The sequence below is a fragment of the Oncorhynchus mykiss genome, chromosome 6 (assembly GCF_057628025.1).
Source record: "Oncorhynchus mykiss isolate SJ-2025 chromosome 6, ASM5762802v1, whole genome shotgun sequence".
Classification (NCBI taxonomy): domain Eukaryota; kingdom Metazoa; phylum Chordata; class Actinopteri; order Salmoniformes; family Salmonidae; genus Oncorhynchus; species Oncorhynchus mykiss.
This window is the reverse complement of record NC_143027.1, coordinates 28294319-28318560: the sequence shown is the minus strand read 5'-3', so window position 1 is coordinate 28318560 and position 24242 is coordinate 28294319. Positions and strand designations below refer to the sequence as shown.

Sequence of the window (24242 nt, the reverse complement as noted above, 5' to 3'; positions counted from 1 at the left end):
TTGATGAGGATGTTTTTTTTATTTAATCCATTTTAGAATAAGGCTGTAACATAACAAAATGTGAAAATAAGGGGTCTGAATACAAATGCACTGTATATGAAAGGGTGGATTCTGACGATCATTGATTGCCGATCATAAATTAAATGTCCAACGATTTAACAAAACCATAATGAGCTCCAGATGAGTTTGATATGCAGCTTCAGTTGGAGCCTTGTGGGGAATTTAATAGGGTTGAAAAATGTGTTGCTCATAGCTCCCTCCAAGGATAAATAAACTCTCTCTCGGCCTGCCTGGCATCGGTTTTCTCACTGTATCTGGGCCTGTTGGTGGCAGCCCGGCTGATGGCTGGGTGGACTGCTCCCCTTATGAGACCAGTTACAGTATATGAGACCACCTATGATCTCACCATAACATGAGTGGGCTTTGCCTAGAGACAAGAGTTTTAGGGGAGCTCAAGTTCTGTGTGTATGAGAAGCTAGCCACAAAGTTGGGGGCGAAGTTCCTATTTAAAGTAATCATCCCCATAAGGACTCTGACTATGATCTGAAATGACCTTTCTTCCTCAGTCTAATGATGCTACTTTGCTGGTGGTAATGGAAAAACATACACTCCTACAGCTCACACAGTCTCTGCTAGAAAGTTTGTTCGCCCAGAGAGATTGCAGTGAATCACTCAGGTGGGTGTTAAGCTTTTGAGTCCATCAGCCTCTTAGACATGTTCTCATTGTGACTAAGCAGGGTCCTGTCAGAACCAATTATGTATATTTACCCTGAATTGCTGATGCTATGTATTGACCACTGAGAGACTTTGAAGCCACCATGGTGACCGTGATATTGGAATTGACACCCCACAGTGTCCGAGCACTGCCAGAGTCAACCAGAGTCGACCTCCTACTGAGACTCAATCAGTCCACCAGCACTCAGCAGTCAGCCCCCACCATTATCACTAGGGAATGTCTGACTCTTAATGCATGTTATTATATGTAAACATTGAGAAAAACTGACATTTTATTTCACCTTTATTTAACCAGGTAGGCTAGTTGAGAACAAGTTCTCATTTGCAACTGCGACCTGGCCAAGATAAAGCATAGCTTTATTCGACACATACAACAACAGAGTTACACATGAAATAAACAAAACATACAGTAGAACAACATTTTTAAGAAGTCTATATACAGTGAGTGCAAATGAGGTAGGTTAAAGGCAGTAAATAGGCCATGGTGGCGAAGTAATTACAATATAGCAATTAAACACTGGAATGGTAGATGTGCAGAAGATGAATGTGCAAGTAGAGATACTGGGGTGCAAAGGAGCAAGATAAATACAGTATGGGGATGAGGTAGGTAGATAGATGGGCTGTTTAGAGATGGGCTATGTAAGGTGATCTGTGAGCTGCTCTGACAGCTGGTGCTTCAAGCTAGTGAGGGAGATATGAGTCTCCAGCTCAAGAGATTTTTGCAGTTTGTTCCAGTCATTGGCAGCAGAGAACTGGAAGGAAAGACGAACAAAGGAGGAATTGGCTTTGGGGGTGACCAGTGAGATATACCTGCTGGAGTGCATGCTACGAGTGGGTGCTGCTATGGTTACCAGTGAGCTGAGATAAGGCGGGGGTTTACCTAGCAGAGACTTGTAGATAACCTGTAGCCAGTGGGTTTGGCGACGAGTATGAAGCGAGGGCCAACCAACGAGAGCGTACAGGTCGCAATGGTGGGTAGTGCATGGGGCTTTGGTGACAAAACGGATGGCACTGTGATAGACTGAATTCCGTTTGTTGAGTAGAGTGTTGGAGGCTATTTTATAGATGACATCACCGAAGTCGAGGATCGGTAGAATGGTCAGTTTTACGAGGGTATGTTTGGCAGCGTGAGTGAAGGATGCTTTGTTGTGATATAGGAAGCCAATTCTAGATTTATTAATGTGAGTCTGGAAGGAGAGATTACAGTCTAATCAGACACCCAGGTATTTGTAGTTGTCCACATATTCTAAGTCAGAATCGTCCAGAGTAGTGATGCTGGACGGGCGGGCAGGTGCGGGCAGCGATCGATTGAATAGCATGCATTTAGTTTTACTTGCGTTTAAGAGCAGTTGGAGGCCACGGAAGGAGAGTTGTATGGCATTGAACTCGTCTGGAAGTTAGTTAACAGTGTCCAAAGAAGGGCCAGATGTATACAGAATGGTGTCGTCTGCGTAGAGGTGGATCAGAGAATCACCAGCAGCAAGAGCAACATCATTGATGTATACAGAGAAGAGATTCGGCCAAAGAATTGAGCCCTGTGACACACCCATAGAGACTGCCAGAGGTCCGGAGAACAGGCCCTCCGATTTGACACACTGAACTCTGTCTGAGAAGTAGTTGGTAAACCAGGCGACGCAATCATTTGAGAAACCAAGGCTGTCGAGTCTGCCAATAAGAATGTGGTGATTGACAGAGTCGAAAGCCTTGGCCAGGTCGATGAATATTGCTGCACAGTAATGTCTCTTATCGATGGTGGTTATGATGTCATTTAGGACCTTGAGCGTGGCTGAGGTGCACCCACGACCAGCTTTGAAACCAGATTGCATAGCTGAGAAGGTACGGTGAAATTCAAAATGGTCGGTAATCTGTTTGTTAACTTGGCTTTCGAAGACCTTAGAAAGACAGGGTAGAATAGATATAGGTCCGCGGCAGCTTTCCAATCGCAGCAGCTTTCCAATCTTTGGGAATCTCAGACAATACGAAAGAGAGGTTGAACAGGCTAGTAATAGGGGTTGCAACATTTTCGGCAGATAATTTTAGAAAGAGAGGGTCCAGATTGTCTAGCCCGGCTGATTTGTAGGGGTCCAGATTTTGCAGGTCTTTCAGAACATCCGCTATCTGGATTTGGGTGAAGGAGAAATGGTGAGGGCATTGGTGGTTTGCTGTGGAGGGTTCCCGGGCAGTTGCCCTGGGTAGGGGTAGCCAGGTGGAAAGCTTGGCCAGCCGTAGAGAAATGCTTATTGAAATTCTCAATTATAGTGGATTTATCAGTGGTGACAGTGTTTCCTAGCCTCAGAGCAGTGGGCAGCTGGGGGGAGGTGCTCTTATTCTCCATGGACTTTAGTGTCCCAGAACTTTTTTGAGTTAGTACTACAGGATGCAAATTTCTGTTTGGAAAAAGCTAGCCTTAGCTTTTCTAACTGCCTGTGTATATTTGTTCCTAACTTCCCTGAAAAGTTGCATATCACAGGGGCTATTTGATGCTAATGCAGAACGCCACAGGATGTTTTTGTGCTGGTCAAGGGCAGACGGGTCTGGAGTGAACCAAGGACTATACCTATTCCTACTTCTAACTTTTTTGAGTGGGGCATGCTTATTTAAGACTTGGATGACATATATGAGGGTGCCCGTGTTTACGGATTTGGGGTTGTACCTGGTAGGTTCATTGATAAATTGTGTGAGATTGAGGGCATCAAGCTTAGATTGAAGGATTGCAGGGGTGTTAAGCATGTCCCAGTTTAGGTCACCTAGTAGCACGAGCTCAGAAGATAGATGGGGGGCAATCAATTCACATATGGTATCGAGGGCACAGCTGGGGGCAGAGGGAGGTCTATAGCAAGCGGCAACAGTGTTGTTTCTGGAAAGGTGAATTTTTAGAAGTAGAAGCTCAAATTGTTTGGGTACAGACTTGGATAGTAATATAGAACTCTGCAGGCTAGATTGCAACACCGCCCCCTTTGGCAGTTCTATCTTGGTGGAAAATGTTATAAATAGCGATGGAGATTTCAGGGTTTTTGGTGGTTTTCCTAAGACAGGATTCAGACACAGCTAGGACATCCGGGTTGGCAGAGTGTCCTAAAGCAATGAGTAAAACAAACTTAGGGAGTAGGCTTCTAATGTTAACATGCATGAAACCAAGGCTTTTACGGTTACAGAAGTCAACAAATCAGAGCACCTGGGGAATGGGAGTGGAGCTTGGCACTGCAGGAATTGGATTAACCTCCACATCACCAGAGGAGAAGTAGGATAAGGGTACGGCTAAAGCCTATACGAACTGGCCATCTAGCACGTTTTGAACAGAGAGTAAAAGGAGCAGGTTTCTGGGCACAATAGCATAGATTCAATGCATTATGTACAGACAAAAGTAAGGTAGGATGTGAGTACATTGGAGGTAAACCTAGGCATTAGTAATGATGAGAGAGATAGTCTCTAGAGACGTTTAAACTAGGTGATGTCATCGCATATGTTGGAGGTGGAACAACATGGTTGGTTAAGGCATATTGAGCAGGGCTATAGGCTCTACAGTGAAATAAGACAGCAATCACTAACCAGGACAGTAATGGACGAAGCATATTGATATTAGAGAGAAATGAGTAGCCAAGTGAACATATGGGTCCAGTGAGTGGTTGGGCTGACTGGAGACACGGCGATTCAGACAGTTAGCAGGCCGATGCTAACAGTTAGTAGGCCGGGGCTAAACAAGCTAGCAGTTAGCAGACCGGGGCTGGCAAGCTAGCAGTTAGCAGACCGGGTTAGCAAGCAAGCATTTGGCAGACCGGGGCTAGCAGTTAGCAGAGCAGGCAAGCTAGCAGTTAGCAGACCAGGGCAAGCAACCTAGCAGTTAACAGACCGGTGCTAGCAAGTTAGCCTTTGGGGGACGTCGCGATGGTGGTAAGTCTGTTTTTGCCTCTTCGTGTGGTGACGTCGATAGACCAGTCGTGGGATTAGTAGGGTTCCAGGTAGCTCTAGGTAGCTAGTAGGCCGCGGTAAGCAGAATGGGCCTTCAGCGGACGTCGCGCCTGAGGGGCCTGTTGGAATCCTCGGGCAGATTATGTCGGTATTCCAGCCGTAGAGGATCGGCGGGGTTCCGCCCCGTTTCTGCCCCGTACCGGCAGTAAAGGGGTCTGGATATTGTAGCAAAGGAGTGGGCTTCGGTGGTATCACAGAAGCCCTGGCCGGGCTAGCTTCAGGCTAATTGGTGCTTGCTCCGGGATGGAAATGCTAGCCAGGAGTAGTCACCCGGGATTGCGGTTAGCTGGTTGCGAAGATCCAGATGAAAATGTTCAGAGTTTTCGGTAGGAATCCGGGGATATGGGGGAGAAAAAAGAATAATAATAATGATAGGTACGTTGTGCTCTGGTTTGAGTCACGTTGTTCGAACTGGCGAGAGCTTTCTGAGCTAAAGATTAGCTGATGACTGCTATCAATGGTTTGCTGACTGATAACTGGTAGGTAGTTAGCTGGCTAGCTTCAGTTGAGGGATTCCAGATCCGAAGTAAATAGAAACACTTTAGAAGAAAAAAACAGCTCCACACCACATTGGGTGAGGCGGGTTGCAGAAGAGTATTTAGAAGTTGAGGTTTAGGAAAATATTTTTAAAAGATATGCGAAGAAAAAGATGTAAAAAGATATATACAAGGGACACGACAGGACAAAGACGTCTGACTGCTACGCCATCTTGGATTGATGGATTGCCATCTATTTCTTTCAAATACTTAGGAGTATCATATCTTATTTAGCTCAGTATGGTGTTTTGGTACAGTACAGTTCACCTCTGAATACTGTAACCGTAATAACAGAGTTGAGGCAGTGGTGACGGAGGATAAAGAGCAGGTTAGTCTGCCTCAGGTGTTTACAGGAGACCTCCATGCATAGACAGTACACATACTGCAGGATATATACAGTATGCATATATCTCCCTTCAAACCCGAGGACTCCTGCCACCCCCTGGATAATTGTCCCATATTTATGTTCATGTAAAGTGTTTTCATACAGCAGTCCCCAAAATATAGTTGTATCGTCTTCTGTGTGTCATCTACCCCTGTCTGCTGGCCCATGCCCTGTATTTGAAGCTGCATGGTGGTAATAATGATGATGATGCTGAGTGGCCCCGATTGGAGCCAGACAGAGAGCTTCTCCTCTCCCAAAATGTAAAAGAGATGCCAATGTCCCGTGTCTCCCATGGGCCCTGATCTGAAACAGCTGCCCCCGCTTCCAATTCTCCATTTCCTGTTTGTTTGTGTCTCCAATCCCAGACTGAGGCATGTTTGTGTCTCCAATCCCAGACTGAGGCATGTTTGTGTGTCAGATTCAGAACTCTCTCTTTTGTGCTCTCTCACTCATGCTTTTTCTTCCTCTCTCTGTCACTCTCTCTCTTTCTGTCTCTTTCTCTCTTTCATTTATTAATTAATTCACTCACTAACTCCATCCTCCTTCCATGTCCTGGGATTGAGATATGGCTTGGACCTGGAATGTCTTTCTTCCTTGGGTTTTTCCTAGAGCATTTGGAATAAGCACATAACTGCATTCGCTGTAGTTGATTTCTTTAATCAAATATGACAGCAGATTTCAGTGTCAAAATTGAAAATAGCAGCAAGATGAGAGTGGCATCGCCTGAGTGGCATGTAGATTCAAAAGTTAACTTCAAGTTCAAAGTTTGGCTTTGAAGTGTAATTTGTCCTGTGCACAACTCGCTTTGTGCAACAGGCAGGCAGGCTCTTTGATGACCCAGAGCTCATTAAGAGCTTATGATCACAGTTCAGAGCAGGTCTAATCAGGGAGGGCTTCCTCCACAAATGTTATGTTTCCCTGTCTTTTGACATTCCCAACACCATTCACCTTCTCCAAGACAAACGACCATTGTGCCCGGCTGGCGGTACCCCTCTGCCAGTGAGTGGCATCCCCTGGGGCATCCGCAGGGGAATTCGCTGCAATCTGAGGTGACATGGCTGCTTCTATAAAAGGTCAGGAGAATGGAGGAAAATGGAGCGGTGTTGTTGATGCCCAAACTCCACTACTTCTCCATACCAAGCTGCCGAGCCCATCTATGGTCAAACTCAATCACAGCTGCTTAGTCCCTGTCGTCGTCCAACCTTTGTTTTTCCTTGCCTGTTTGTTGCTTTTGTTGAACTTTTTTCTTTATTCCTTCTTTCCTCTCATGCCTCATGGATCACAGCTGTAATTAAAGTGCTCACTCACTTGACTAGCTAAAACTTGTTTCTGAAAACATGGCTTCAGTTGGTATCTGATACTGACAGGAGACTTCATCGAATCTCAGAGGAAATAACGATGTTCTCTATGATGTAACGCTCCTAGATTTGGACTCTTACTTCTTCATTAGCAAGATGTTTATAAAAGTACAACTACAGGTTAGCCCTAGATGACATGTAGCCGTTAGAAAGGATTTCAATAGGAAAATACTGACATTTTGTCTACTGTAGCCAATAGCCGGAGGAGAAGGGAGAAGTTTTCTGCACTTTTTCAAAGATGACATGGAGAAGGTGACAACTAACAATATCTGGCCCTTGTTTCTGGGGAAATAATGACCCTGAGAGGAATTACAGTGAGGAATGCCACTGATCGTTCCGGGTAAAAGCTTCCTGGCATAGAGCAGTGAGCAGTGATCTGCACAAGCACTGGAAAAAGAAATGGAAAACTGGACCGATTGAGAGCAGAGCCATTGTTCAAAGAGCTGCTGAATTGGAAGCGGCTGCTGGTGGTTATGGAGACAGAGTCCCTGGCTCCACCAGTGCCCATGCCTCAGTCAGCTTCAGGCCCCAGGCCTGTTCTGTTGCTGGAGTGGAGAGGGGTTGGGTGGAGACGCAGCTTTTCCTGGGATGGGTTTGTGGGGGCATTGATGCCAACTGATGACGAGGATGGAAAGGGAGTCACATTAATAATTAGGTGGGCGCTTATATTTGTCCTATTTCACATTATACAGTGCTTTCAGAAAGTATTCAGACCCCTTGACTTTTTCCACATTTTGTTATGTTAGCCTTATTCAAAAATGTTACGCATTTTTTGTTTTTTCCTCATTAATCTACACACAATACCCCATAAGGACAAAGTGAAAACAGGTTTTTAGAAAAAAGTATTCAGACCTTTTGCTGTGAGCTGAGGTGCATCATGTTTCCATTGGTCACCCTTTGGATGTTTCTACAACTTGATTAGAGTCCACCTGTGGTAAATTCAATTGATTGAACATGGTTTTGAAAGGCACACACCTGTCCATATAAGTTCCCACAGATGACCGTGCAAGTCAGAGCAGAAACCAAGCCATGAGGTCGAAGGAATTCTCTGTAGAGCTCAGAAACAGGATTGTGTCGAGGCACAGATCTGGGGAAAGGTACCAAAACATTTATGCAGCATTGAAGGTCCCCAAGAACACAGTGGCCTCCATAATTCTTAAATGGAAGACGTTTGGAACCACCAAGATTCTTCCTAGAGCTGACCGCCCTGCCAAACTGAGCAATCGGGGGAGAAGGGCCTTGGTCAGGGAGGTGACCAAGAACCCTATGGTCATTCTGACAGAGCTCCAGAGTTCCTCTGTGGTGTTGGGAGAACCTTCCAGAAGGACAACCATCTCTGCAGCACTCCACCAATTGCGCCTTTATGGTAGAGTGGCTAGACGCAAGCCACTCCTCAGTAAAAGGCACATGACAGCCTGCTTGGAGTTTGCAGGCACCTAAAGGACTCTCAGACTATGAGAAACAAGATTCTCTGGTCTGATAAAACCAAGATTGATTGAACTCTTTGGCCTGAATGCCAAGTGTCACATTTGGAGGAAACCTGTCTCCATCCCTACGGTGAAGCATGGTGGTGGCAGCATCATGCTGTGGGGATGATTTTAAGCGGCAGGCACTGGGAGACTAGTCAGGATCGAGGGAAAGATGACCGGAGCAAAGTACAGAGAGACCCTTTATGAAAATCTCCTCCAGAGCGCTCAGGACCTCAGAATGGGTCGAGGGTTCACCTTCCAACAGGACAACGACCCTAAGCACACAGCCAAGACAACGCAGGAGTGGCTTCAGGACAAGTCTCTGAATGTCCTTGAGTGGACCAGCCAGAGCCCGGATTTGAACCCCATCTCTGGAGAGACCTGACAAAAGTTGTGCAGCGAAGCTCCCCATCCAACCTGACAGAGCTTGAGAGGATATACAGAGAAGAATGGGAGAAACTTCTCAAATACGGGTGTGCCAAGTTTGTAGCGTCATACCCAAGAAGACTCCAGGCTGTAATCATTGCCGAAGTCATTTCAACAAAGTACTAAGTGAAGGGTTGTATACTTATGTAAGTGTAATATTTCAGTTTTTGACTTTTAATATATTTGCAAAAAAATCACTGTTTTTGCTCTGTCATTATGGGGTATTATGTTTAAACTGAGGGGTAAAATCGTTTTTAATACATTTTATAATAAGGCTGTAACGTAACAAAATGGGGAAAAAAATCGAGGGGTCTGAATACTTTCTGAATGCACTGTTGTTTATTTATTTTGCTCTGAAAAATTGAGGGCCCAAATAAAATCAGCCATGGGACAAATTCACCCTGTGGGCCGCCTTTTAGTGAACCCTGATCCTTATTCTTACCCTAACCCTTACCCTAACCATTACCCTAACCATAACCCTAACCCTAACCTTATCAAGCAGTTGCTTATCAGCATATAGTTTGATGATGGTATGACCATCTGTAGAGCATAAATAAAGTGACTGATCTTTTTTGTAGTGTTCACTTTTCAAGCTTCATTTCACTTTTGATTTAACTGAAAACCCCATAGAAAATAAATATTTTGTTGCGTGTCTGAGAGACTTTTAGAATTGGATCTCAGGTGGTCACAGTTAGATGCAGTGCATAGCACTGTAGTAAAATCAAACTGTTTTCTGGGATTCCTGACAGTAAAAGTGTCTGGGCTGAGTTATGAGTTGCTCAGAAGTGGACCAGGTGTGTGTTCTGGGTGCCCCATGTCCCTGGGGTGAAATTCTCTTCGAACCGACACCACATAGGAAACGCATAATACCATTAAACTTGCACACGTGTGCATACCAAACGCACGCTCAAACTCATGCATACACACAGCCATTCAGTCCCATGTTTTCAGGATCTCTAAGGATCTACTGCTTGGCTGTAACCAATGATGTCACTCTAGCTCCCTCTTGTGGCTTAATAAAAGCAGTAGCTAGAGACCGAAGAGAAGGCGAGACATCTCACAGGCTCATTAATGGGCAGGTGTTATTGGGCAGTTTCACATTGAAAAAAATCCTGTCTATGTCAGTGGGTGTTCCCTTTCTCTAGTGAGCTTGCCAGAGATTATGAAGGAACTGTATGTTCACCCGAAGGAAGGATAGACCGCTTACACAGACGGGAACCTTGACCATTTCCTTTCAATGGTAAACGGCCATAATATGAGACATTCATAATCCACCATCATTGGCAGTAGCTTCCTGCCAAGCTGGTACTCTAGCAGTGAGCAGTTAGGTAATGGAAGTAGGAAGCATTGTCGGTAAACCATATCATGCCGAGGTGAATAAGTTGCTAAAGTTTGCCATTTGCTCTTTCCCAATGCGGTATAATGGTTTATAACTGCCATGCATAATTGTAGGACATCTGGCGTCCACGATGGAAGTACACGTTGGCTCTCCCCTTCTATTCAAACAAACAAGAGAGCCAATGCCAAACATCTGTTACCATGCGAACAGCATCTCCGTCATCAGGCCTGGGGGCTGAGTCCCAGCTTAGATATAAATAGCAATCAAAAGCGGGCATGCAGCCTGCACGTGGAGTTAGGGCTGGGAGATAAATGAGAGCGTGATAAGGAGGGACGAGTTAGGTAAAGGACAGGAATGCTGGGAGTGTCTCATGATCACTCCATTGAAACCCGCAGTATGGGAAGGGCAGGAGGAAAACCATGACAAATCAGAGCCTTTATTAGCACCAGTCATGATGACTGTAGCAACCTTCCGCCATGGCTACCAGAATTAGAACTGTTAGTTCATTATTGTACACAAATAACGTTGAGGAAGTGAAGGCTTACAGGTGTGTGTGTGTGTGTGTGTGTGTGTGTGTGTGTGTGTGTGTGTGTGTGTGTGTGTGTGTGTGTGTTCTGAACATCTGGGGTGTATTCAGTAAGGTAAAACTTAACAGATACTGTAGAATGAAATTAATAGAGCCGACTTGATTCTACATGACAGACAATCCTATTGTTTCCAATCCACACAATACATTTCATCATTGTATTTTCTATCAGAAAGTAAGCCTTGAAGTTTTGTAGATCGATGCATTGTGCTCTTTCTATCTTTAAAGCCCTCTTACGTAAACTTCTGCCATAGCTTTACCATAGCTTTGTTAACCTTCAGATGTATACGTTACCAGGCCCGGACTCAGGAATGGTTAACCCTGGAGATCTCTTAAATTTCCACCAAGTTAGGTAAATCTGCTTTGTGGATTGATCTGCAAAAGTCCTTAAAGTCGGTGCCACTAGGGCAGGGGTCATCAACTAGATTCAGCCGCGGCCTGATTTTTTTTTTCTTGAGGGGATGGTCTGGGGGCCAGAACATAATTATAAATAATTTGTACCCTGCAAATTAACCCAAGACGCCCACAAATATATTGTATTTGACAAAAACATAATCATTTCAAACCTTTACACTGGTACATGATCATTGCACCCAACTGAACAGGCCCCGGGAGGTCATTTCTGTCACCTGTTCACATAGAGCCCTCCCTTTCTGACCTTGACTGTTCCTATTCATGTGGCCCTGTCCAGCTCTTTGTCTGTCTATTCGCTTAAAGAACGTTTTCCCCATCCAGGCTCATCTCTTTCTTTAGTTGTTGTGATTTTTCAGAACATTCTCTTCAATGCCAATCCACCCTTGATGAAGCAATGTTTTTGAAACAACATTAAATAAAATCCAGTAAGTAAAAGGAATATAGCTATTTCTTTATCTGACTTTTTTATTGAGATAGTGCATCACATGGTGCTTTCTTTCCCATGGTCTCATCAGGTTTCTCAACTCTATAAACTCGTTCCACTCTATAAAGTGCATGTCTGGGTTTCAGCATCTGCAGGTGGTTTGACCGAGCAGAAGAAGATGATCCATGCAGATCAGACCAGTCTGACCTGTACATCTCTTTGTCTCCACAGGAGTTCTCTTCTCCGGACTTCAGGAATAACTCTGTGACCAGCCGAACCCCCACCCCTCCAGGACATTACTCGCCCCACAGCCCTATTGAGCGCGAGCTGTCTGTCTCCCCCAGACGCAGGTAAGAACATTGTCAATCCTCGGGTCCTCTACAGATCTACCACGATGTACAGTACAAATTTACCCACTCTAACGTATGTTGATGTTGTGTATTTTGAATATGTGGTTATGACTTACTACAAACAGGCTTAGGGTAAAACAAACTCCTGTAGCAATTCAGTAATGTGTAAAAACGCATAACGCAGCACTTAGTTAACCAAAACAGATGTGGTTGATCTTAGAGCTACAAGTCAGACTATTTTAGTGTGCATTGAAGGATTCAGCTGTCTTCATCAAACATTGACTTAATTGATTAGACATTTTGATTGTACCTTACTCTGAGAGTCAGTGCTCTCATACTGTAGTGCTATTTACTCAACAGCCAAAAAGAAGAAAGTAGAGATTTTTCAAACCTGTTCCTTACAAAGCCTCTCAGGTAGTCTGTTTTTAGCCGTACTCAGTGATCCTCCCTTCTGGAAAGGTTGGGTTGTGTTTGTGTGCAGTTCTTAAAGAGCCTCACTTTTCTGCTGGTCATGTCTCTGGCAAGAATGAGGGATTCTTCCCTTAATTGGCCCCCCTCTCTGTAGTCCCCAGGCTTCACATCAAGCCTCCCCCCTCTGACTCAGCCAATCACAGGCTAAGAGACACCCCATGAGACGCTTCTTTTCTCTCCAGGCCAATGAGTGGCAGCCGAAAGGCACACTTTTCAGTCCGAAACTCAATCTTCTCCTGCTCCTGTTTGGTGTGTATATATACATAGGTGTGTGCCTCTGCATGTGTGCTTGTGTTTTTGTGTGTTTGCTGGGTTACCACAGCTGAGGATAGACATGCAGCCAAGAACAACTGTTACATCTGAAAGCAAAGATTATCTAGTTGTAAAGGAATTCTCCTCTTTGTTCCCTCTTTATTTCTGAGGTGAGTTATTTCCGACTTTTTATTGAATTTGGTAATGAGTTTAGGCTTTAACTGGCTTTAATTAGTATGGCTGTGTTTTTGAATGAAGCAATGCAAACAACACCAACACAACACCAACAGCCCTATTGTTCTCACACTGGAGAATGCTGTTGGAGCTGGCAGCAGTGATAGCATCTGTTTTGACTGAGGCTTTTTTAAAGACATGCATTTTCACTCGAGGAAGATCAGGTGTTCTCTGTGGCTGTGGAAACATGAAAAGGACGCTTTTTCCATGTGCACATTTCTCGAGTGGTTTCTTAAAAACATTCTGACTGTTGTGGAGTCCGCAAAGTACTTACTGGAAAGCCAACTGACAATTATTATTTTCAGGTACTGTGTGTTATGTGTAGCCTATTCCAGTTGTACTCTTCTTTTGAGTATGCATACATGCAGTATATTATGATATAGTTTAGGCAAGTTATGGCTGTTTTTGTAACAGATTTCCCTCCATCTGTACGTTTCTGTGGTTCACTGTTCTGCCGTTATGTTTGCTTTGCTCCCATGCTTTTGTGCTCTTAGTACATTTGACCCAGTATGCCCATTGGTTTGAAGATGTAATGTGAATGAGGGGGAAAGGGAAATGGATTTAGCAGGGTGGAGTGGAGCATGATGAAGACTTGGAGGGTGTGTTGGAGAGTCTGTTTTCAATTTAAACCATGTTCTATAATGCAAAGGAAAGAGTTTAAACATTGAGGTTTGTCTCATCGTTTTGCCATCTCCTGTTTCAGCTGATGAAAGGCAGGCATGAACTCCAGTCCACATGAATGCATGCACACACCTCTCCATTTCCATAGTGCCTTAAACAGGATTAGCCATGTGAATGATTATTATTTTCCATGGTATTGTCTTAGATTAGATCAGCACAGGGGGAATTTATACAGTCAGTGTTTTTGACAGATGTGCTGTAACCTGGCATATGATAACACAGATCCAGCTGATGAGAATTGGCAGACTTTTACTGACAGTTTAGCAGGGATGTTCTGCTCAATTCTCTGCAGGTGAATGGCAATACACCGCACCTGTGGACTGAGGGTCTGTCTGACCAGTTTCACACACACCCTGACTGACTGAAATGCTCCCTCCAGGCAAACAATGTTCACTACAGTATTCTGTGCATAGGTCCGTGTGTACATATGACTCATCTTTCTGTCCATTTTTTTCTCTCTCAGTTGTTGCTAGGCAATGAAAATATAACAATGGCAACCACACACAGTTGCTATTGAATGAACAATAAAGTGAACCACTTTTTCATTCCACCACCCCAGTGGCTAAGAATGTGGTGCTCATAAACCTATAAGTGCAGTGCTACTGTGCTGCCTGCTAATCTGCTAATTAGCTAGGCAGCAGAGAAACTACCCTGAGGGGTTCACTCTTAAGACTATGTCCCACCACAAGCACTCCCATTGGTCCAAAATGGCCACAAAACATGCATTGGCTTGAGTTGCCTCATAAGTTATCTTGCCTCAAAGCTAAAAGGACATTTTCAGACTAGAGCAGTTGCTGCTGTAAGTGGATAGCAAGGTGATCCAGTTCAGTTGTGAATGTTTGGACTGCGATTGGAGGCTGGCTTTGGCGACTTTCCTGGGGGTATGCAATGTAGACTTTGGGCTGGAAGGTCAGTCACAAAGCTGACTGCTGCCCCCATCTTAATTTCCTCTGGATTCTCTCAAACTAACCCCACATAAGTCCTCCACAATGTACACATCGCCTTGAACATATGTGGACATTATTACACCGTCTACCGTACACGGAATGTACACATGTACAGTACGTAGATAGAACATAGATTGTACATGGAATGTATATAGATATGGATTGACTGATGAGTCTATTTATCAGAGTGGTTACGTAATAGGTAATAGCTACATCCCCTCTCTCTCCCACTGCAGTTCTGGCTCGGACTTTGCCATGCAGCGGTTTGACCGGGATTCAGAGGTCTACAAGATGATCCAGGAGAACAAGGAGTCTCGCACGGCCCCTCGACAGTCCAACACCTTCCGCATGCTGCAGGAGGTTCTGGAGTCTGATGAGAAGGGTGAGCAGATCCTCCCATAAACACACTCGTCTTCACTCTCTCTCTCTGTCTCTCTGTCTCTGTGTGTGTGTGAGACACGCTGGTCTAATAAACAGGTGTGTAGGATGTACTGTCCCGTTTGAAACCTATTTGATGGGTCAACTCTGAGGTCGATAGAGGTTATTTGTAGATAACGGTTATTGTCAAATTCAACACAATTTACCACAATTTTACTCAATTGTTTCATCAACCTTGTATTCTTTTCTGGCTACTCAGACAGTTATTTGATATCGATAGAAACATCAGGCCATCCCCTGGTCCAGAGCAGAAATAAAGTCCGATAAGGAAACTCTTGCATACAAACTCTGACTTAGAGCATTGTTTTCAATGGACAGCAGAGTGTGAGTGTTGTTGTTTTTACTTTTACAAGCGGAGATGGTAATACAAGTTTTATGAAGTGATAACAACCAGCATATGTCACTGGTGTCATGAAGTGTGTGACCCGGATCATAAACTGGTGGTGTTCAGACAAACGGTGTCGGCTCTGTCTGACTCTGCTCTCCTGTTGCTTTCTGGTTTGTTCTATGCAGAGGCAACTGTGCGGTTCCCAGGACTCTCGCCCAAACCCACCCCTCCCAAACCCACATCACCCGGGGGCGGAGTCCCCAAGTACCACACCTGTGAGAAGTGTGGCACCAGCATTGTGTAAGAGTCACCTCATGTCACATGCTGTCTCCATGTCCACAGGGGTAATTGTGACATGTTCTCTCTGTCCATCGGGGTAATTGTGACATGTTCTCTCTGTCCATCGGGGTAATTGTGACATGTTCTCTCTGTCCACAGGGGTAATTGTGACATGTTCTCTCTGTCCATAGGGGTAATTGTGACATGTTCTCTCTGTCTATAGGGGTAATTGTGACATGTTCTCTCTGTCCACAGGGGTAATTGTGACATGTTCTCTCTGTCCACAGGGGTAATTGTGACATGTTCTCTCTGCCCATAGGGGTAATTGTGACATGTTCTCTCTGTCCACAGGGGTAATTGTGACATGTTCTCTCTGTCCATAGGGGTAATTGTGACATGTTCTCTCTGCCCATAGGGGTAATTGTGACATGTTCTCTCTGTCCACAGGGGTAATTGTGACATGTTCTCTCTGCCCATAGGGGTAATTGTGACATGTTCTCTCTGTCCACAGGGGTAATTGTGACATGTTCTCTCTGTCCACAGGGGTAATTGTGACATGTTCTCTCTGCCCATAGGGGTAATTGTGACATGTTCTCTCTGTCCATAGGGGTAATTGTGACATGTTCTCTCTGCCCATAGGGGTAATTGTGACATGTTCTCTCTGTCCACAGGGGTAATTGTGACATGTTCTCTCTGCCCATAGGGGTAATTGTGACATGTTCTCTCTGTCCACAGGGGTAATTGTGACATGTTCTCTCTGTCCACAGGGGTAATTGTGACATGTTCTCTCTGCCCATAGGGGTAATTGTGACATGTTCTCTCTGTCCATAGGGGTAATTGTGACATGTTCTCTCTGCCCATAGGGGTAATTGTGACATGTTCTCTCTGTCCACAGGGGTAATTGCGTAACTGATGACAAATAATAAGTAATAATAAGCTGCTGAAACAATGTTTGTGTTGAGTACGACTGTGTCCATCTGTCTGCAGTACACAGGCGGTGCGCATCATGGACGACCGCTTCCGCCACCCAGAGTGCTACACCTGTTCTACACCAGAGTGCGGACTCAACCTGAAGATGCGAGGTCACTTCTGGGTGGGAGAGGAGATGTTCTGTGAGAAGCATGCCCGCGAGAATTACCAGGGCCTTGGCACTGCCCCCTGTGCCACCGTCTCACCCCGCCACTGAGGCTCTAAGCAATAGACCATGGGCTGGGGAACGGGAGTGGGAGTGCCAACACATCAGAGGTTGTGCCTTTTCTATAGCATTTAACTATTCTCTCCAGTTTTCTAATTCATTTACTATGAGGTTTGGATGGAACTTTTCTTTTCCCAGGCCCTCCCGGTTTAGCCCTTATAGATGTATTGTTATCGCTAATGTACAGCTGTATCGGGCGGCAGGTAGCCTAGTGGTTAGAGCGTTGGATTAGTAACCGAAAGGTTGCAAGATCGAATCCCTGAGCTGACAAGGTAAAAAACTATTGTTCTGCCCCTGAACAGGCAGTTAACCCACTAGGCCGTCATTGAAAATAAGAATTTGTTCTTAACTGACTTGCCTAGTTAAATAAAGGTTAAAAAAATAGATATAATAATATAACATCTCATTCAGACAACTTAGTGGGCTACTACACCTGCCACATTTACACCAACTTATTACAAAACAGAACTGGTATATGAATCAGATCAATGACAGAGCGTAACATTTTAATCCTTTAAACAGCATTGAGTCTCCAGCTGACCTGTTCGGAGGAAGGGAAATAAACTCTTCATTTGAATTCCAAGGCATTTGAAAGACAGAAGACATATATATGCAAAGGGAGAACTTTCATCTGTGTCAAAATTTGTACTATATTTGTGGTTGTGTGCATTTGTGTGTGTGCTTGCGTGCGTGTGTTTGTGGAATTCAACTTGAGCGAGAGTTTTGATCATTCCTTTTGAAGTGATGGTTTAAGTGCCTGCGTTGCTGCCATTTCCCCCTGCTATTGGGATCACTATTGAAAGGTTTCAGTGGATTCAGCTTTAGAATGTCAGGCTGAGCCTGTTGCGTTTGTTCTTGCCTCGTGGTAGCACATCAGTTTAGTTGGAATTATGAAATGCGTATTTGCTTTATTGCTTTTTAAAATTTGGAACAAGGGAATATAAAGATGTGATATATAAATAAAAACATTTTTGTGAATGTTTCTTTTATAGAACAATATATAGTACCGTATCATGACATCTGATGACATGTGTAGGCACAGGGCTGCATGACTTGTAGTACTATTTTAGTGTGAAGAGGTTTGCTGACGCTATTGCTGTATGTTTCTTCACAGCAGCACCCACAAAGACAGTGTCACACTTCATAGAAACACATCAATGTTTTTGAAAAATATGTAAGGATAAAACTACAAGTATCTTGCTTGGCCTTTTGTATAGTTAGCTATGCAATTGTACCATCAACAGCTTATGTTGTTGAAAATTATGTCATGTAGGCTAAACCTTCCAGCTCCCTGGACAATAAACACCATGTGGACCCCTTCTCATCCTGTAGATCATCCTATAGATCATCCTATAGATGGGTACATTTGGCCTACTGGTCCCACCTCTGTCTATCTACCTGGGAAATCATTGTGAACACAGTCAGGTTCATTTGTACTATAACCTGGCTGTACTGGGAACAACATTCAGAATTTATAAAACGAGATTGGAAGTAGGTCTTCTATTCCCTGTAAATTGGTGATGAGCAGATTTTTTTCTGCATTATGTTTTATAAGAATAAATTGTATCTTTGATGCTCTTGAAATTGGGTTTTGAGTTGAATTGGTCATTTTGTGTTACCTACAGATCCTAAAATGGATCTCATGCTTGTAAGATTTCTTAAATATGTAATGCATGTAGACTCAAATATCCTTAGACCTTTTGCATGAACCATGTGGCCAAGTAATTGTGATTATACATGAAAAGTGATGCAAATCTAATAGAAACACACATATTACCTTTCCTCAAATAAAAAGGTACATCAGTGAATCAAAATAAAATATTGGCTTTTATAACCCCACACATAAAATGGCTATGACTTGAAGGCAGTAAGCTTTAAAGCATTCCTTTGGGCACTGTGCTCCGTCTGTCATTTACAGAGATGTGGGAAGTAGTTCATTATCTGTACAACATAGTTAATCAGATAATACTTGTTGAATATGTTTTCCAGATTTTTTTATTTATACTTTGCAAATGCGACTTATTTCTATGTGAAAACAGAAATGGTCTATTCATTCCTTTTCAGTAGACGCTCTTTTCCAGAGCAATTTACAGTAGTGAGTGCATACATTTTCATACTGGTCCCCTGTGGGAATCAAACCCTAGCACCATGCTCTACCAACTGAGCCACATCATCACAGAGCACTTGATGTCTCACTGTACTCAATTACTGTCTTGTGCATTGTTCTTCTTCATGGTGATGGAAAGTCTACAGGTACAAACCTAGATGACCAACCTATGTACAATACAGTAATGTACATTGAGTGGTTTGTAAGGATGGTAAATGAATACTGTTTAAAAAGTGAATGTTTTCCATGTTATTTGACCCTCAGCCTCTCTACTTCCTGCGACTATGGTCATTTATACTTGAGACTGTTTTTCACAGGTACTGCTGTTTTATCTTCCTCCCAGAAGGGGGCCACGTTGTCACAGTTAAAGTTTTGCATTATACTGAGGCTGTCCGACATATCATCTTTGGTATGTATTGTACTGGGGTTTGCAACACAGTATGGTGATTCTGTGTAGTAGGACTTGTAAAAAAAAAAAAAAAAACTCTTAAGTAAATAACTTTAAAAGACCAACAGATTCACAAAAATGTATACAATCCAATACCTTCAAGTACTGTACGCTACTGTACTACACTATTTTACTCATTATTTTTTGTGCAATAACTTCAAGGCAGACAATGATGAGATGTCCACAATGAAGTTATTTAATAGATAGTGGTTATAAAGACAGTTTAAGTATTACTATGTATTGTTTTTAGCAACTGGAATAATCCCACAGATTCAGTGGTCTAGGTTGAGGATATGTGGGTGTGGTTCCTGTGGGTTTTGCATGGAAGTCAGCCATTAGCAGCTTCAGTGTTGTCATTGAATCCACCATTAGATGTCATAGCTTCCTCAAGAAAGGAACAACATCAGACCTCATGATGATACAGTACAGCAGTTGTTTGTATTTAGTTTTACACTGTAATGGTTACCACTGTTAGTAATGCTAAGATCATTTCTACCTTATTTTCTTGAAGATACTGTATCTAGTAAACTTGTTTTGTTACGGCTATAGAAACCTGTGATTGTGTTAGCCACTTTGAATACGACAGTGCTCGTTGTACTGGTGTGTAATGTGAGGTTGGGAAGAGCCAGTGGAAATGCCCAAGAGGGATCATCAAATTCCTACTCCATCCTGACGTCACTTCCACCCGACCTCTTTCAACACTGAATCTCACTCTTCTCTCCTCAGATCTTCAGCTTCTCAGCTGGTCCCTCCACCTTTCCTTCCTTCCGTTCCCCCTCTTACCATATTCCACCTGGAATGGAGTCCAGATGTGGAATGGAGAGAGGGAGAGATTGCAATGGGGGGGGGGGGGTAATGCAGAGAGAATCTTGGAACGACATTAAAGTTTGTCTGGATGCCATTAAGTACAATTTGATGTTATGTGCCGTTTGGGATGTGAAACTGTGCTCTCCAGATGAAAGAGATTTGGGGGCTGGTGAGCGGGAGTTGGAGGGGGTGTTGTTCTTGAAGCCTTATTTAACGGCTTGGATAAATAGCCCTCTGTTTCATCGCTGAGCAGGCAACCATCCACTCTTTCTGGTTTCCTTAAGAAATCATGCTGTCTCTCTGAGCCTGCTCCAGTGTACAGTATCACATACAGGAATAACAAACCGGGGGTCTGCAGGGTGGGTCAGAGCACACTGCACCATTGTACGACCGGGCATGCTAGCATGACTTGAGGTGCCTGCCTTTTGGATATGTCTGTGAATACATGTTACCGCCAATTGCACCAAGACCCCTTTCAAATACTCTCCTGGTTCACCTTTTCATATTTCAAAATGCACTCCAGATTTGAAACTCTAAAGATTCATTCATCCCCTGCTTCTCATACTGTATATCAGCAAGTATTTTTAAACAGAGTTGCAGCACTGTTGGGATTTTTTAAAGACAAAGACAGACTTGTTGAAATGGACGCCTGCAGAAAGTTTCATAGGTTTTTTTGAGTGTTCAAAATGTCTTTAGGATACAAAAAGTCTTACCAGGCTGTATAACATTTTATTCTTTGCTCTCAGCAAAACATCATTTTAGAGTTGGAGGAATTGTAATGGCATTGCCATGGAATCTCGATTTCAACCCATCAGGATCTATAACCATCGCAATCTGATGTAGTCTACCTTGAAAGCAACTGCAAAACGTACATTTATCCGTAACTTTTAAGCTATGCTTCTTTCCCCCACATAAAAATGATGCATCTTTCTTTAGAAAGGTGATCACTGTGGTTGCCCTTACAATAATTTGGATAACGAACTAAAGCAGACACTTCCATTGGTGATGGGCATAAGCATTAGTTGGGGTCATAATGCTATGAAAACAGTGCCATGAACTAAATCACAACTGCTCACTGGAAGTAAAAGGGACCATCTGTTTCAATGACCAGTAGTGTAGTAAGTACTACTGCTTGCTCACTGCCTTTTCTTATTTTTGTTTTTGTTTAAAGCATACGGTCCCTCATGGATAAGGCCCCATAATATTGCTTGCTATAGCAACAGGCAATTGGCAGTAGCAGTACAGTCATTAACCTGTAAAACTCTCTAAACACAATGGTATAGTATTCATTAGGAATATAATGTTTGCAATAAAAGCTATGTTCACTCAACATGTTATTTCAGTTGCAAATATCCAGTCATGTATAGACCTACAGTGGCTAGAAAAAATATGTGAACCCTTTGAAATTACCTGGATTTCTGCATAAATTGGTCATACAATTTGATCTGATCTTCATCTAAGTCACAACAATAGACACACAGTGTGCTTAAACTAATAACACACAAATTGTTGTATTTTTATTGTCTATATTGAATACATACTTTTTCCAACCTACACTGTGAATGTTTAAATTATGTGAACCCCTAGGTTAAAGACTTCTCCAAAAGCTAATTGGAGTCAGGAGTCAGCAAACCTGGAGTCCAATCAATGAGACGAGATTAGAGATGTTGGTTAGAGCTGCCCTGCCCTGTAAAAAACACTCACACAATTTGAGTTTGTTATTCACAAGAAGCATTGCCTGATGTGAACCATGCATCAAACAAAAGAGATCTCAGAAGACATATGATTAAGGATGGTTGACTTGCATAAAGCTGGAAAGGGTTACAAAAGTATCTCTAAAAGCCTTGATGTTCATCAGTCCATGGTAAGACAAATTGTCTATAAATGGAGAAAGTTCAGCACTGTTGCTACTCTCCCTAGGAGTGGCTGTCCTGCCAAGATGACTGCAAGAGCACCGCGCAGAATGCTCAATGAGGTTAAGAAGAATCCTAGAGTGTCAGCTAAAGACTTACAGAGATCTCTGGAACATGTTAACATCTCTGTTGACAGGTCTATGATACCTAAAATACTAAACAAGAATGGTGTTCATGGGAGGACACCACAGAAGAAGCCATTGCTGTCCAAGAAAAACATTGCTGCACGTCTGAAGTTTGCAAAAGTGCACCTGGATGTTCCACAGTGCTACTGGCAAAATATTCTGTGGACAGATGAAACTACAGTTGAGTTGTTTGCAAGGAACTCACAACACTATGTGTGGAGAAAAAAAGGTACACCAACATCAAAAACGTATCCCAACTGTAAAGTATGGTGGAAGGAGCATCATGGTTTGGGGCTGCTTTGCTGCCTCAGGACATGGACAGCTTGCGCTCATAGATGGAAAAATAAATTCCCAAGTTTATCAAGACATTTTGCAGAAGAGGCTGTCTGCAAATTGAAGCGCAGCAGAAGGTGAGTGATGCAACAGGACAACGGACCAAAACACAGAAGTAAATCAACAACAGAATGGCTTCAACAGAAGAAACTGCGCCTTCTGCAGTGGCCCAGTCAGAGCCCTGACCTCAACCCAATTGAGATGCTGTGCGGTTCACACCAGACATCCCAAGAATATTGCTTAGCTGAAACAATTTTATAAAGAGGAATGGTCCAAAATTATTCCTGACCGTTGTGCAGGTCTGATCCGCAACTACAGAAAACATTTGGTTGAGGTTATTGCTGCCAAAGGAGGGTCAAGTGTTCACATCCAAGAGTTCATAAACATTTTCCACCCTGCACTGTGAATGTTTACACGGTGTGTTCAATAAAGACATGAAAACGTATAATTGTTTGTGTGTTATTAGTTTAAACAGACTGTGTTTGTCTATTGCTGTGACTTAGATGAAGATCAGATAAAATTGTATGACCAATTTATGCAGAAATCCAGGTAATTCCAAAGGGTTCACATACTTTTTCTTGCCACTGTAACAGGCCAATTTATCTGACCCATCGAGAAAGGCTGATTTAAGCTCCTCAAGCTGTGACCTTCGCTTCTAACATGATAGCTTCAGCCCTCATAACATTATGGCCTCACTACATTCTTCCTAAAGCTGGGAGGAGTTGATTTATGTGAATATGATCTCTCCTGATGGGCAAAAGCAAAAGTTCAGAAAACCCTTTTGTATTGTAAGAAACATGTCAGAATCATCTGTTAACAAGGAACTTTTAGAGGTTCACTCACTTTCTTTTGCTCTCATAACCCATGTGCTCATTGAAGACAAGCCCTTTTCCAGTCTGCTATAACCCTGCTCACACACAAGATCTTGGGTGGATTGAAGTCCATGGGAAACTTGCAAATGAGCACTAGTGCCCAAAGATTGGTAAGGGGAAGATACATATGAATGGCCAGCTTCTTCTTACCGCATGTGTTGAAATCCAGCAGTAAGGCAAATCCCTGGATGTTGGCTTGTATAAATGCTACATCTACTGGCAAACATATTCCAGCAACAGGGGATAATAATCAAATGCATTGTTATTAAAAGAGTGTAGTCAGTCAGAGAGTTACTTGTACATCTGGGGTCGTTTGCAAGTTTTTGTTATCTATTCATCACCTGATAACCAATACTGTAGATCTACTTTTAAAGACAAGTATTGCATTTCTGCTGTACTTCAGAGCAAGCTACACTGTGGGATGTGGTAGTTCATTAAGTATTTGATGTGTGAGTACTGTATTGATGAAAATATAAATTGTCATTGTTAATTAACTAAAGGCTTGTCTATGACTATTGATGTCATATTGATATTACAGTTATCAATTGAACTCTTCTTTACAAATGTCAATTTATGGCACATGAAAATGGATTATGCAGCATCATTTCATGTCATCGGTAGGCCTTCATATGTTTATGAATGTCAGATGTGCACAGTGCACCCCCTTCAATTGCAGATCTACTTTCAGACAGACTGTAGTCTGGCTACCATAGACATCAAGGCTGGCTACCGGTGACACAAAATAATTGAGAGCAGACAAGTTAAACTTTCAAAGTAGAATCTGCGCTAGGACCCCGCGTATCAGCGCGAGCAGGCGACGG

General features: G+C 43.2%; 1 protein-coding gene across 2 annotated transcripts in view; it reads left to right on the top strand.

The window, feature by feature from the left end:
* The window catches only part of LOC110525660 (PDZ and LIM domain protein 2), a 69085-nt gene extending 50685 nt beyond the window's left edge, over positions 1-18400 (top strand). For both annotated transcript variants that reach the window (XM_036979773.2, XM_036979772.2), the window contains 4 exons: positions 11873-11991; positions 14813-14958; positions 15528-15642; positions 16609-18400. In XM_036979773.2, coding sequence (XP_036835668.1) covers positions 11873-11991; positions 14813-14958; positions 15528-15642; positions 16609-16807 — 579 coding nt within the window. In that variant the 3' untranslated portion in view covers positions 16808-18400. The remainder of the gene's footprint in view (positions 1-11872; positions 11992-14812; positions 14959-15527; positions 15643-16608) is intronic.
* Positions 18401-24242: the final 5842 nt, after the last annotated feature.